We start from the raw sequence: 14,964 nt of genomic DNA, 5'->3' as shown, positions 1-14,964 counted from the left end.
CAACATCTACATCAACAAGAAAGATACTTTGGAAGAACATCTTCAGTCATAGGCTGTCAAGCTGGTGAAGAGGGCTTTAAACTGAAGTTGCCAGGGGAGAGGAATCTCAATCCATCCCAATCCTACCATCTTGATATTAGTGCCAGAAATAGATGCCCAGAGCCTGGAGAGGGATCACAGGTCAGCAGAAGATCAACTGAAGAACAGCACGAAGGAGTTCCAGCCACTCCAGCTGTTAAGTCAGCTTCAGCAGTGGTCCAGCTTAAATGTCTCTATGCAAACGCACATAGAATGGGGAATAAACAAGAGGAGTTAGAGACATGCACACACCTGCAGGGCTACAATCTTATTGGCATGGGGACATGGTGGGATGGCTCCTATGACTGGGGTATTCAATGGAAGGATGCAGGCTCTTTAGGGAGGACATGCGGGGGACAAGAGGAGTGGTGGGGTCACCCTCTCTGTCAACGACCAACTGGAGTGTATGGAGCTCTGCCTGGTGATGGGTGAGAAGCTGACCGAGAGCTTATGGGTCAGAATTAAAGGGAGAGCAGGGAACACCAGATGTGACAGTGGGGGTCTGCTATAGGCCATCTGACCAGGAAGACTGAGCAGATGAGGCCATCTATAGACAGGTAGGAGCAGACTCATGTTCACAAGCCCTGGTCCTCATGGGGAACTTCAACCACCCTGATATCTGTTGGAGGGACAACACAGCAGGGAACAAGCAATCCAGGAGGTTCCTGGAATGTCTTGCTGATAATTTCCTTCTCCAAGTGGCAGAGGAGACAACAAGGAGAGGACCTTGTTCTCACTAACAAGGAGGGGTTGACGGGGAGTGTGAAGCTCAAGGGCAGCCTTGGCTGCAGTGACCATGCAATGGAGTTCAAGATCCTTAGTGCAGCAAGGAGGGCGTGCAGCAATCTTGCTACCCTGGATCTCAGAAGAGCAGACTTTGGGATCTTCTGGCAGAGAAACATGGGATAAAGGCTGGAGAGAAGAGGGGCCCAAGAAAGCTGGTTAATATTCAAGGGCCACCTCCTCCAAGCTGAGGAGTGATGCAACCTGACAAAGAAACAACCAGACAAAAACATCAGGACATCGATGACATCGATTTGCATCAATGGACAAGAGCTTCTGGAAAAATTCAAACAAAAAGGAAGCATACAGAGGGTGGAAGCAAGGACAGGTAGCCTGGGAAGAACACAGAGAAATTGTCCAAGCAATCAGAGATCAGGTTCAGAAAGCCAAAGACCTGGTAAAATTAAAACTGGTCAGGGACATCAAGGGTAAAACCCAAGCTTCTATAGGTATGTTCATGACAAAAAGGAGACTAGAGAAAATGTGGGTCCTCTCTAGAAGGAAATGGGATATGGAGATAGGATGAGTATTCAATCCTATATCAAGTGGAGATATGAGAAGGATGAATATTCAGTAACTTTTTTTGCCTCAGACTTCACCAGCAAGTTCTCCAGCCACACCATACAAGTTGCAGAAGACAAAGGCAGGGCTGGGAGAATGAAGAACCCCCCACTGTAGAAGGTCAGGTTCAAGAACATCTAAGGAACCCGAAGGTTCACAAATCCATGGGACCTGATGAAAGGCATCTGCAGGTCCTGAGGGAACTGGTGGATGAAGTGGTTAAGCCACTGTCCATCATATTGGAGAAGATGTGGCAGTCCAGTGAAGTTCCCACTGACTGGAAAAGGGGAAACAAACCCCCCACTTTTAAAAAGGAAAAAGAGTCAGGGATCTACAGGCCAGTCAGTCTCACCTCTGTGCCTGGCAAGATCCTAGAAACTCTGCTGGGGCACATGGAAAATAAGGAGGGGATTGGTGACAGCCAACGGGGCTTCATGGAGGGCAAATCATCGCTGACAAATTTGGTGGCCTTCTACGATTGGGTTACGGTGTTGGTGGACAAGGGAAGAGCAACTGAAGTCATCTACCTGGACTTGTGCAAAGCATCTGACACTGTCCTGCACAACATCCCTGTCTCTAAACTGGGGAGACGTGGATTTGAGAGATGGAGCACTCGGGGGGTGAGGAATTGCCGGGGTGGTTGCAGAGTTGCTGTCAATGGCTCCACGTCCAAGTGGAGAGTGGTGACAAGTGGCATCCTCAGGGGCTGGTGTTGGGACCGGCGCTGTTCAACATCTTTGTTGGTGTCACAGAGAGTGGGACTGAGCCATGCTCAGCCAGTTCGCTGAAGACACCGAGCTGTGTGGTGCAGGTGACACACTGGAGGGAAGGGATCCACCATCCAGGGGGACTTGGACAGGCTGGAGAGGACGGATGTGCAAACCTCATGGAGTTCAGCAAGGCCAAGTGCAAGGTCCTGCATGTAGGTCAGGACAATCCCAAGCACAAATCCAGGCTGGGCGAGGAGGGGATGGAGAGCAGCCCCAAGGAGAAGGACTTGGGGATGGATGGAAAACTGACTGTGAGCCAGCAACATGCCCTCACAGCCCAGAAAGCCAACCGTGTCCTGGGCTGCACCCAGAGCAGTGTGGGCAGCAGGGCGAGGGGGGGGATTCTCCCCCTCTGCTCTGCCCTCATCAGACCCCCCTGCAGTGCTGGGTCCAGCTCTGGGGCACCAACAGCAGAAGGACACGGACCTGCTCGAGCAGGGCCAGAGGAGGCCACGGAGATGCTGGGGGGGCTGGAGCACCCCCTGTGAGGACAGGCTGAGAGAGTTGGGGGGTTCAGCTGGAGAAGAGAAGGCTCTGGGGAGACCTTAGAGAGGCCCCCCAGGGCTGAAAGGGGCTGCGGGAAAGGGGGGAGGGACTCTGGATCAGGATGTAGGGATAGGATGAGGGGTAACGGCTTTAAACTGACAGAGGGCAGATTTAGATTAGATCTAAGGAAGAAATTCTTCCCTGTGAGGGGGGTGAGGCCCTGGCACAGGTTGCCCAGAGCAGCTGTGGCTGCCCCCTCCCTGGAAGGGTTCCAGACCATGTTGGATGGGGCTTTGGGCAACCTGGGCTAGTGGAAGGTGTCCCTGCCTGGGGCAGGGGGGTGGGACTGGATATCTTTAAAGTCCCAAACCAGTGGTTTGGTTTTCTAATCCAAACCATTCTATGATTCTAATGAAAGCCTAAATATCCTTCACCACGTACTCATCTTCCAACAGGGGAATTTAAAAGATGATGCCTGATAACGGAAAATGAAAGTGAGAATTAAACTTTCCAGGCAATGTGGGCTGTTCTTATTGTATTGAAGCAGAATCCCAGTACATCCCACCAGTTAAGAAATCCTTGAGGAAAGGCAGAAGGGAGGTGGCCTGGTTAGGGAGAGGGAGGTTATCAGATAGTGTCTTTCAAATAGCTGAAGTCAAAAATAGTACAGACTTCATAACCTGTACCAGGTTCAACATAAACCATACTAAATTTGCCAAAAAGGAGATAAGGGAACAACTAGCTGACATCAGAAGAATAAGCCACAAATATTAAGAGCATCTTCAAATATATGAGTGCCTGCCACGGAGTCTGGAGGCCCAATAAGTATCAGGGGTGAAAGGAGTACTCAGAAAGGAGAGCAACAGGAAAGATCATGTATTTATTTTTCCTGTGATGCCTGTGAGAAATGTGAGAAGATTTCTACAACATTCTCTACCTGATACAGGGAAACCCACATCATTGCATACCTGAGGACTGAAGGTTATGTCTGGATATGAAGTTTTGGGGAACTATAAGCCAGTAAGGAAAAGGTGATAAATGACAAACATTAGCACAGAGAAATGTTAAGTGATACGCATGGGGTGAAGTAATCTCATCTTCACATATAAATGATGGTCTTGGAGATGACCATGACCACTTGAAGGGAACTCCATGATGGACAGCCCATCTCAGTGACAGCTCAACACACAACAGAGCTGCAGAAACCAAGGTGAATGTCAGCAATCGTTAGTGAAGGAGAAGAGAACAGGAAGGTGGCTGTGATATCCCTACATGAACCCATGGTTTACTCACCCTTTGCATACTGTACGCTGTTCTGCTCTCCTTGTCTCAGCAAGGAAATAGTTTAATTGGAAAAGGTTCAGAGGTTAATGCATGTGACCAGCTGATGGGTGTGTCTGAGGAACTGATCTGTGAGCTGGGACTTTCCAGCCTGGACCAAAGCAACTGGGAGGATCAACTTATTACACATTTTAAACATAAGACCTAAGGAGCTTCAAACACAGCTCATAGGAGCCAGGTTCAGAAGAAACTAAGGTGTGGGGTTTTTCCTACAACACGCTTTGGATCCATACAGCAGTGACACAAATGATGATATTGGTAATTACATTTTTCATGGATTGCAGTGGTGCTTGTAGAAACTCATGGGAGAGAAACCCACTGAGGCTTGCCAAGGTGGAGGAAATGGGATTTACAACTTCGTTACTCATATTGGCATAAGGCAGAGCAGTCCGGACTAGTCACTGCAGCAGGGTAACAGGCTTCGACAAACCTCTCAAGCACATGCGCTATTCTTTCCTAACACTGGCAAGTCAGCCAAAATAAAACCATCCAAAATGGGAAGCTTGAAGAAATTCCAGCAATTTTTATTGATTTCAGCTTTTCCAATGAAGCAAATACATACAGTACAGCCAAAACAAAACTCTGATACATTATTCTCACATACCTATATCTTACAGAATACACTGTATAGCTATGGACTGGTAGGCTAAGTTGGTCTCAAACTGGTGTGTGGTCAGAAAGGAATAAAACTGCCTACTGCCTTCTACTCGTCCATGAGGCTTCTGAAATGCTGGGGTGGGTTGGATTGTACATACACAAAACAAACAAAGCATTTATGAGAAAATAGACCAAAAAGCTCTGCTAAGCCCAGGACAAACAAATATGGTATTTATTTACATGGTTGTGTGTCCTGCGCACAAATCAGGCCCCAACTGCTCTTATTTCTGCTCCAGCAGAGCTAAAGGTGCTGCTAACTATGGTCCTTCCCTTCTCAGCAGTTCTCCATCACTACGACCCAGGGCATGTGCTACCTGCTGTAGACGTGCCCTTGTCCCTGTCATTGGGGGTACTCCCTACCTTGGCTCTTAAAGAAGACAAGAACAGGAAAACAGCTCATCAAAGAGGGTATCACAGTTAAATACATGTCTTTAAGAAACAATACCTCCCTAGAATTAATAAAATAAAATAAAAAAAAAAGGTGTTGGAGGTGAGAACAGCGTCCATTTATGATGAAGAGAGCCTCACCGAGCTCCTGAAACTGGTGGTTACAAGCAACACCAGTTACCCTGGTAAGTCTGGTTTTCCTTTCTCTTCTCACAACTGAGCATCAGTGTCGCTTCACTGACTTGGATCGAGTCTGTAGTCCAGATTTTAAAAAAGAGACTGGGAGGAAAATAGAGTTGAGTGTCAGAGAATTTCCTGGGAAAGAAATAGCTGCAAAATAGCCCTGGGGTGGCAGAGTGGTTACAATTCACACAGCCCACTGCTCTCGTGAGTTAGCTATATTTTGAGGTATGAAAGCAGTAACATATAGCATCATAAAAAGAATTATATTGGAAGGAACATCTCTGGTCCGCCCAGCTCAAAGCAGGGATAATGTCAAAGCCAGATGAGATTGCTCAGGCCTGTGCCCAGTCATGTTTTGAAGATTTTTGAGGATGGAGACAGATTTCATTTTTATCATTTTATTAGCTTTGGAAAAACAACTTTGCTGTACTCAATAAAATTTATGTAAATGTTGTATCTGTCTCTTTGAGTCTAATACTAATGAAAACTCCAGTACTTGTAAATTTAATTGTGAGATAATGATTATATAGCTACAGCTCTTTGTGCCATACACAATGATTCAGTAAACTGCATTACCAGTGAAAGCAGCAGACTGTTTTAAAATAAAGCCTAAATAACAGCCAATTAGAATGAATTTCCTCAATATTCCATCATTACATTTTGTAGTTAGGTTTCCCCAATTAATTTTATAGAGAAAATCATTAGCTCCCAGGACTTCTGTCTAACATGTAATTACAGGAACAAATCTGAATGCAAAACTGCACGCAACATACTTTCACACCAAAACTGTAACAATCCTGCCTGTGGATGCTGCAACCATTTTGGACAATCATAGTCTCGGGTCCTGCCAAAAACACTTTGAACCGTGCATCTGAGAATATACATCCAGCCAGGGAACAGCGGGCAGGTATGGCAAGGGCATGCCCATGGGCTGGGGCTCCTTTGCCGCTGTTCAAATACTCCTGAAACTGTCCTACTGGATTCTCCTGGTTCTAGCTCTCCACTTCAAAGGTGCTTTTTTTTCTCCCTCATTTGGCTGGGAGCTCGGTGCAGAAAGCTCTCGGCTGAACGTGGGTGAAGGCAAGCAAATAGTTGCTGCTCATTAAAGTGCACAAGATTAAGTCACCCTTTGTAGTCCAAGAGAAAAAAAAAAACAGCTGGAAAATGATCTCACTCTGTGGACACACGCTCCCTATAGTCTAAACGGGGGATGAACAAGTGCCACCGTGTTTCTTAGCTGTAGAGATATGTTAGAGCCAATCTGAACTTCATGGACGGTTCTTTACTGGGGATGCATCACCCCATTTCTGTGAAGCGAATGGGGACACTCTGATTTCCACCAATTTAGGAGTCTGACACTTGCAAAAAACGAGACTGTTTTTCCCTTTCCCGGCTCATAATTTGTCCTTCCCAAGCACCTCCTGCACCCCTGGTATTTGCAAAATGGGGTCCTGTGCCCCTGCACTGTTTGAAGAAGCAATAACCATGTGTGTGGGATAGCCAGCAAATGCATCCTCAGCTGGTCCTTTCCCTGTGGATCTGAGCTGCATCCCCTCGGGGGACAGGTAGAAGATATTTTTCTTCTGGAGAGAGGAGATCAGCCTCTTTCATCACACAGTTACTGTCGTAAGAAGTGGGTTGTCCTAAAATGAGCTCAGCAGCCTCGGCATCACGAGGTGATTCATGTAATTAAAGATCCTGAGAAATAAAGTATTTCCAAACCTGACTTCACACAAGTGCCTACATTCCTTTGCATGTTAATACTATTTCTTTACATTAATCAATAAAAACAAAAAGTGATTTAAAAAGGCCACATCCCTCACTTTTTCAGTCCTGTGTGGCAGTCAGTGATCCCAGGGGAAAAACACTTTGCCTGTCTCCAGCTCAGCTTCTCAAATGCCACATTTGTCCAGGTACAGTCACGAGATTGAGTTGTTCTGGCGCTCAGAATGGTTTGGGATCCGGTAATATTCATGCTCTGCAGATGTGCTGCAATTGTCCCCTCACATACAGCTTCAGAGAAGGGTTACTGAGACCCGGGAGACAGTTTGCAGACGTCAATTTGCTTCTTGAGATAAAGAGTTCACATGACAGGAAAGAAAATACTAATAACTATAAGAGCTCATTGGAGAAAAATTCCTAAGCAGAAAAGAAGCCCGTGTTTATAAACGTTAGGAATAACCAGCCTTTGTAAAGAAGAGTATTGTTGTGTGTATCTGTTCATAATGGCCATGTGCAATGGGGGACTCAACCTAAAATTGGCAATTTTTACACTTGTGGGTAAAAATAGGTTGTGACAAGTTTTTAGTGTGGCAGTATTTGGTGCATGGATCAGGTGGAATTGGACAAAACTCTGCAAGGGGGTTAAACTGCACAACTCACACCGAGTTTTGGTGGCAGGCAGGGGACTAAGCCTGTAGGAAGATCCTACTCACCACATGTGCATGCGCACGTATGTTGCCCGCATGCACACGTACACAGTGACACATACATAGTTACACAGACACACTCTTTGCAAAAAAAATAATTATTGACATCAAGAAAGTATAACCTCAATAAAAGTCCCTTCTCCCCCTAAAAAGAAGAAAATGCTTAAAAATATCGGTATCATCCACATGAAATCCATATGTTAAGTTTGCTTTACAGTTGAGTTAAACTCAGAAACACTCTACATCTTTAACATCTTAAGTAACTGTGAAAGGGTTGTCTTCCTGGACATGAACCAGTTCCAAATTCTGAAATGGAGAAAAACAAAGGAAAACCAAAACCCCAGGTAATTAAAGCATTCAAGAAATCTTTTCATTACATTCAAAACCAACTTTTAATCTTTTTTCTTGGCCTGTTCCAGGTTTCTGTACTGCCCATAGCTTTTTCACCTAGAATTCCACGCTCCTCTAAGTCTCAGTGGAAACATCCCAACAGAGCAAGAAGTAAAATCTGTAGTTGGGCAGAGGAAAGAAATGGACTTTTGTATCATTTTCTCTTACATCAGGACTGTGCTTAGTTTGATGTTGGGGAAGCGAGCAAATTATTCATTCTGGATAATCTCAATCCCCATCAGACATCTGATATTTGAAAAGTGCTTAAAGCTTTTCTCTTCGGTGGGAATTATAAATCAAAAGTACCTCATAGAGTCAATTCTCATTTCACACTGAATAAAAAACCATAACAATGCCCTGAAAATTCTGCCAATGATTTCTCTAACCTCGTTTCTCCATTGGGATTTTTCAGAGGAGAGCATGTAGTTCCAAATTTTGACATGAGGCTTACAGGTGGATTGTTAAGTGCTCAAAAAATCCCTAGGGGTGATGGCTAATGTCATAGCATGTGCTGGAATTAATTGCATGTTACTGACACTTAATCTGGATAACATTATTCAAAATTCAGGAATTAAAGTATTGTCAGAGAGATTCCTGAGAAAAGCCCAAACTGAGAAAATTTGGCAAAATGCAATTAACCATTTATTGTTTGGCAAAGTAAGTAAGAAAGACACATGAGGCATAGTCAAGTCCAGCAGCTTTGCCTGTCCTATGGCAGCTGTGCTGAGCATGTGTAAAATGTCAGCTGTGCACTGTGGGCAACATCTGCACCCAGGAACCGCAAAACTTCTGACCTTTCTTCCAAACAAGTGCTCTGCAGTTTGGGCTAAGTTTTGTGATGAAAATCTCACAAACCAACTTTAGAGGAGATTACAAATAGCAAAGGCTCGTGGGGCTCACACACCACTCCTTTGCCCCCCAAACCACCCCTTGCCCAACACACCAGGGCCCCGTTCTCACCTGCAGCCTGAATGTGCATGGAGAGGCTCCTAAAATCTGGAGGAGAGGGTCCTGAAGGTCGTTCCAGCTAAAGATCCCATCATGTTCTTATCAAATCCTTGCTGAAAAAGCATATCAATTTCAAAACTGATAGTAATCTATTGCCATGAGAGAGCCTCCTGCTCCACTTAAGAAGTGTGCTTCATTGTCAGACAACCTCCTCTGTCCTCCCTCTGTGTGCCTTCGATACCTCGCCCTTACCGAGGGACTTCGTCCTCTTTGCATTGCTTTCCATTTGCCAAGAGCTGGACTTCTCCAGCTTCACTGGAGGAAACCTTTACTTAATCCTTCAGTGAATATTATTTCATCTTACTCCTCATCCTGGAAAATTCCTTCAATGAATATTATTTCATCTTATATCTCATCCCGGACATCTCCAGCTTTATTGGAGGAAACCTTTAGTCAATCCTTCAATGAATATTATTTCACCTTATTCCTCATCTTGGAAAAAACAGCAGAGATATGTGCATGATGCATATATCCTTGCAGATTCCCAACCTTCTGGTCTGATGTATTCCTATACAATGAACATCTGTGTGGACACAGGAGTGACTCAGTCACATCAAAACTAGTTGGCACAGGCTCCTGAGCAGAACCTGGCGCAAAGCTACACAAGCTCCTATGGAGAAAGTCCCTAACCGTTAATATGAGAACGATATTTAGGTACTCTCTACCTTCCTGCCCCCAGGGCAATCCCCTTTGTGGATGTTACTCCTTCTCTTTAATTTGGCCCTTTACTCTCTGCAGGTGCTGCTGCTGTTGAGTTGGAAAAACCCAGCTTGTTCAAAGAAAGCCACTGGGAGCTGGAAGCTGGCTCAGCGCCCTGTCTGGTTTTGCACTTTCGCAGTTTCTGTTGCAGGGAGCAAAACAAATCCTAGATACTCCTTGTTTTAAAAGATTACCCCAACAGTAGGGGTGATGTAACCACAGAGTAGGTTTATGGACACAGAAAAAAATGGGGGGAAAGAGAAGAGGAATCTTGCCAGGGATCTGTTGGGACATGCTGATCCTACACGATGGACTGCAGCAAAGGGAATCTCCCAGGCTAGCGTGAAGCGTCCAGGTCTGTTCCCAGCACAGAGCAGTGCTGGGCACACACAGCGGCATCAACCCCAGGAGCGAGGTGGCTGTGTCGTGGAAAAGCCCACCTAAGTTAGCATCATCCTCAGGGTGCAAGCTGCCCAACATAGACACGCTGCCATCCGCTTAGTCCCTACAGTCAGTCCCAGCAGTTGTGGTTCCAACTTGCTCGGATCTTTGGCGGGTGCCCGTGTGCTGGGGAGCACTGTGGTCCTCCCAGCGCCCCAGGCTTCTCCCAACCGCTGCCTGTACTCACTGCTGAATCACGGCCTTTGCAAACTCACCAACTGCAGCGAGTGAGTCAACACCAGGGTTGTTCTTGCCAGCCATAAAGCAGAAGCATTTTCCTTACCTGCTTGAGCACACTCTGGAGCTCCCTGTTCGACCAAAGATCTGTCAGGAGGAGGCGAGCAGCTTCGGCTGCTTTTGGACAGGAGCTGGGAAGATGAAAGCAACCCTGGTGAATTATGGCAGGTCACAGAGAAGCAACTCACATGTGTTACCGACAGCCTTTAAATAAGCCCGTCTCCAGCTGGGAGGCTGGCTAGACTTGATGGAGGACTGTGGATAAAACCTTCTTTACCCTCTCAGCAATGTTATGTTACAACCTCTGGGACCAGAACAGGACAAATAAAAAAGAGGGGGGGGATTTGAGTGGAAAAAAAGCACTAAACTGAGCTGAAAGAGTGTTTCTGGAGTGTGAAACTTTGGAGAGTGGAAGAGAAAGGAAATGGTGGAGTCTGTAGGGACAGTGTGGGCAAACCTCTCAGGAGGGCAGCAGAGGAACAGGCTCCGTGCTGCCCGGTGAGGATGGAGATGGGAGCATTTGTAATAACAACATCTGCAACCATAAGTCCTTACTCAGCACAAGTTAATAGATACTTGCTCACGTAACAGCTCCGAAACCATGAGTCATAGCAGTACCTTTTATAATTTTGGAACATTTCATACAACAACCTAGATATAAGCCTCCTTGCTGGTTCTTATCTCTGCCTCTCATCTTCTGGACCTCGTCCTGTCTGTGGGCGACTCCTGACCCAGGCTCAGTGCAACAGCCCCAGCATGTCTCAGCCAGGGTGATGGAGAGGTATGAGACCAGACTCAGGACCCTCCCTGTATAACACAGTTTCACAAACATTGTGTCCTCAAAATAGTCCTCATCAGGCTCTGAGAAATGGGTCTGACAGTGAGGGGTCATCAGGAATCTGAGACCTGCAAGCATTGTACTCTGAGTGTGAAAGGACAGGAATGTGACTGCATTCAGTGAATTTTGGGGCATTCCTCTAGCATATACAGCTGTTGTTACCAAAGAAGTTAGCAAGTTTAAATTGGTCATAAACTCTAAAAGGCTTGTGCAGCTCATACATGTTGGTACCGCGTGGAGGGCTGGGGGACCTGCAGACAATCAGATATTCTGGAGATTCTTTTGGGACAGAAGAACTAGGTTTTACTGCAAAATCACTTCTCTGGTTATAACCATCCTTTGTCCTGTCACCAGAACGCCTATGTTGAAAAAACCATTTTGTAGCTGAAATATTATTTGTGGCTGAAAAGCCATTAAAAACCAATAAATCCAAATCTAAAAGTATCAATGATTAGATGATCAGATGGACACTCTCTTTCATGGATATGTTGTTTCATGTTGGTTTCTAAGCTTGAGTAATTGTCTTTTATATATATATATAATTTGCTTCTAATGATGATAAATACATACTATTTGCCATTATGTCTTCAGAGCACACCTCAAAAGGGTTTTTTTATTTTCAAACAAAAATTACCAGCATCTGGTCTCTGAGCCATTTACAAATAAGGAAAAAAGAGTTTCTCCACTCTTAATTTGAAGGATTGACACTGACTCTGTTTCATACAACATCTACTGATACTATTTAAGTATAAAAAGGTCAAGCATGAACTGATGGAGCTGTGACGACAACTTCAATACGTAAAGTACCATATCCTACACAAAAGTGCTGGGAATAGTGTGACTACAGAAGTGTATAACACGGAGCGGAATATCAAGGACAGTTGTTTTGGGGAAAAATTTTCTTTAAAAAAAGTTGCCTGAAAATCAAAGTTGATTTTAAGGACAGTCTGTTTTTTACAAATAGAAGTATTTGTAAAAAGTTGTGGAAAGACAACAAGGAAAATGTCCACTGGTGGCTGTGGCAGCAGTCATTCAAAAAAACTCAACAAAACACAAACAAGAACCTCATCAGAAGGAATTGGTGGGGCAGGGGGAAAAGCACGAGGGCAGAAAAAAAGACAAGGATTTTGTACATGCATATCAAATATTGGGGGAAAACAGTGTTTCCTCAAAGGACAAAAATATCAAGAACCTAATGTATGTCACAGGACTGGTCAAGGAATTCCTGGAAGGATTTCTTCAGGATGTCATAAGGTGCAATCTTTGGAAGAAATGGGAAATTGGAAGTGTGTGGATGAGAAGAACATTCTTCCACAGAAAAGAATCAAGGAAATACCTGAGTTTTGTGAAAGACTAATTTTGGTAAAATGTTACGATAGAATTAAATGCAAAATTAAATTGTACAGTAGAAAAGATGTGAAAAGTGAATGAACAAAGAGAAACTGAAACAAATCGGTAATAAAGGAACTGTGAGTTGAACTACAAATCTGATGCTCTAAACTACAGAAAGAGATATTGGACAAAAGCTTTTAGTACAGACAGTAGAATTACTGAGGAAAATGATAATTTTATTAGTGAAATAATGTCACTTGAAAATGAGCAGAAGAATATTTTTCAGACAGTTGAAGAAGAAAGATGAAGACGAGATCAGACATCACAATAAATCAGTAACGGTAGCTTGACTTTCAGAATCACCAACAAAAAAAGAAAGTAATACTCAACATTTTGGTAACTTGGAATAAAAATAACGATAAGTGAGTGAACACGATCGTCACTATAAAGCCTGTGTCATAGATGAGGATGTATGCAGGAGATGGGGACAATTATTTAATTAGGATGCTCCAGGAAGGAGAAGAAACCACAGCTATCAGATAAACTGCTGAGCCATTTATGCCTTTCACTATACATCTACAAGAAACATCAAGAAAAAGAAACCAGAGATTTGAGGAGTGTTGTTTGGCATGAGAGAAGAACATGGGTAAGGAGAAGGTCCATAACTTACTTGTCTGTAACCTGGAAGCCCATTCTAAAACACGAATACAAAATGGTTTGAGCATGTTAAACTAATAATTTGCAATGGGAGACCAGTTCAGAAATATGGGTGAAGATTTGTTGGGTGGCAGAAACATGTGCCAGGGAGGCACTATGGAGACACAGCAACCAAACCTGTGCTGATGCTGGAGGTGAGGGAAGTGTGTCCCTCACAGTCAGGGAAACTGAGTCAGATTAACAGAAAAAACTCTGCAAAATACTAACAAGGTGCAGCACGGCATGGTGTTCTCCCTGGTGACTCGGTCACACTGAGGCCTCCTCTGTTCTCTGCTTCTGCTGGCTGTGGTGCTGGGAAGGAGGAGGTCGATAGTGTGGGACTCACCACAGTCAGCATCAGTGTGGGGAGCGTGGGATCTGCATCCAGCCTCAGCAACAGCCCCCAGTACAGGCGATGGATCTGTTACCACCAGGGAGTGGTATAGGACGTGCCACTTTCTGATGTAGGACTGGACAAATCCCACCCTAGAATTTCTTGTTTATTTTCACAGGCTACATGGGAAAGTGGGGAAAGTTAGCTCATTTGTGATTCGGCAAGTGTCCTGTTCACTATAGGGGAGATCTCTTTAACATCTGCTCTATGGGAACAGTCTGAAATGGTACGGCTGGAGTAAGTAAGTGCTGAGTGTAAATTGCCATGTTTTCATAACAACTAAACAGCATAAAAATCTTTGGGGACAGAAATGCATAATGGAGGAAAAGGAACATTCAGATTTTGAGCATTTTACGAACCGGGGAGTTTCTCAGAAGGAATTTGTGATACAGACAAGAGGAACACACTACAGACGTCTCCAGAGTTTAGTAACTCCTCACAGTTTAGTGAGTCATTGCAAACAAAGCTCATCACAAAAAGCAGTCAAGACAATTAAGGTACGCACTACCCCGGTTGAGCAACACTTCGCTGAAGTAGTAAATTAGCTGACGACCAGTCTGAGCGATCCAAAGCGGGATTTTAGGCAGAAGTAAATACCATTCAACACAATGAAGAGGGCTGGGTTTCATGTTAATTGGGCTGCTTGTAGAGTGAAGGCATATAAAAGCAGCAGACTGACCAATGTTCTTTGGCTGAGGCCCAAACTAAACAAGGAGGCCACTTCTAATGACGGAGAGTCTCTGCTGCCATGAAACAAGTGGTGGATTGTAAGTGGCTTATCAAAGGATGATGAAGGCGGCATGGGAATGTCTTTTCACGACAGAAAGCAACAGGTTACTTGTATAAGTTATTTTAAAACAAGGACAGGTGGTAGGAGAGATGAAAGTCTAGGAAGGGGAATACATGATCAAAGATCATGCAAGTTTAATGCCAGTTTGGTCAGAAATGAACATAAATGAACATGGCAAGGGTTGACAAGCTTTTGCATAGGGCTGGAGGGAGTACGGATAACAAACAGAACAGAGTTACTACCACCAAACCTCAGACTAATTCCTGAAAGAAAAATTGGTAAAATATGGTGAAATTGCCCAGTTGTTGTAAAATATGTGTGAGTAGACCAGGGGAGGTACTTATAATACATATATATAAGCGAACAACTTCAGAGCTGTTGGACTGGAGGAGCCGTGCTATGCGCGGCAAACCTTTTTCCTTCAAACCAATCAATTGGCTCATTGCGTTGGACATCTAGGAGAC

General features: G+C 44.5%; 1 protein-coding gene across 1 annotated transcript in view; it reads right to left on the bottom strand.

Annotated features, from left to right (window-relative positions):
- Positions 1–7,879: 7,879 nt before the first annotated feature.
- PKP1 (plakophilin 1) overlaps positions 7,880–14,964 on the bottom strand; it is a 42,738-nt gene continuing 35,653 nt past the window's right edge. The window contains exons 12-14 of the mRNA XM_026864492.1: positions 10,497–10,581; positions 9,026–9,126; positions 7,880–7,981 (exon numbers count right to left, since the gene is read on the bottom strand). Coding sequence (XP_026720293.1) covers positions 9,055–9,126; positions 10,497–10,581 — 157 coding nt within the window. The 3' untranslated portion in view covers positions 7,880–7,981; positions 9,026–9,054. The remainder of the gene's footprint in view (positions 7,982–9,025; positions 9,127–10,496; positions 10,582–14,964) is intronic.

This window comes from Athene cunicularia (assembly GCF_003259725.1).
Source record: "Athene cunicularia isolate RWA chromosome 26 unlocalized genomic scaffold, athCun1 chr26_part2, whole genome shotgun sequence".
Taxonomy (NCBI): Eukaryota; Metazoa; Chordata; class Aves; order Strigiformes; family Strigidae; genus Athene; species Athene cunicularia.
This window is presented reverse-complemented; position numbering and strand designations above follow the sequence as displayed.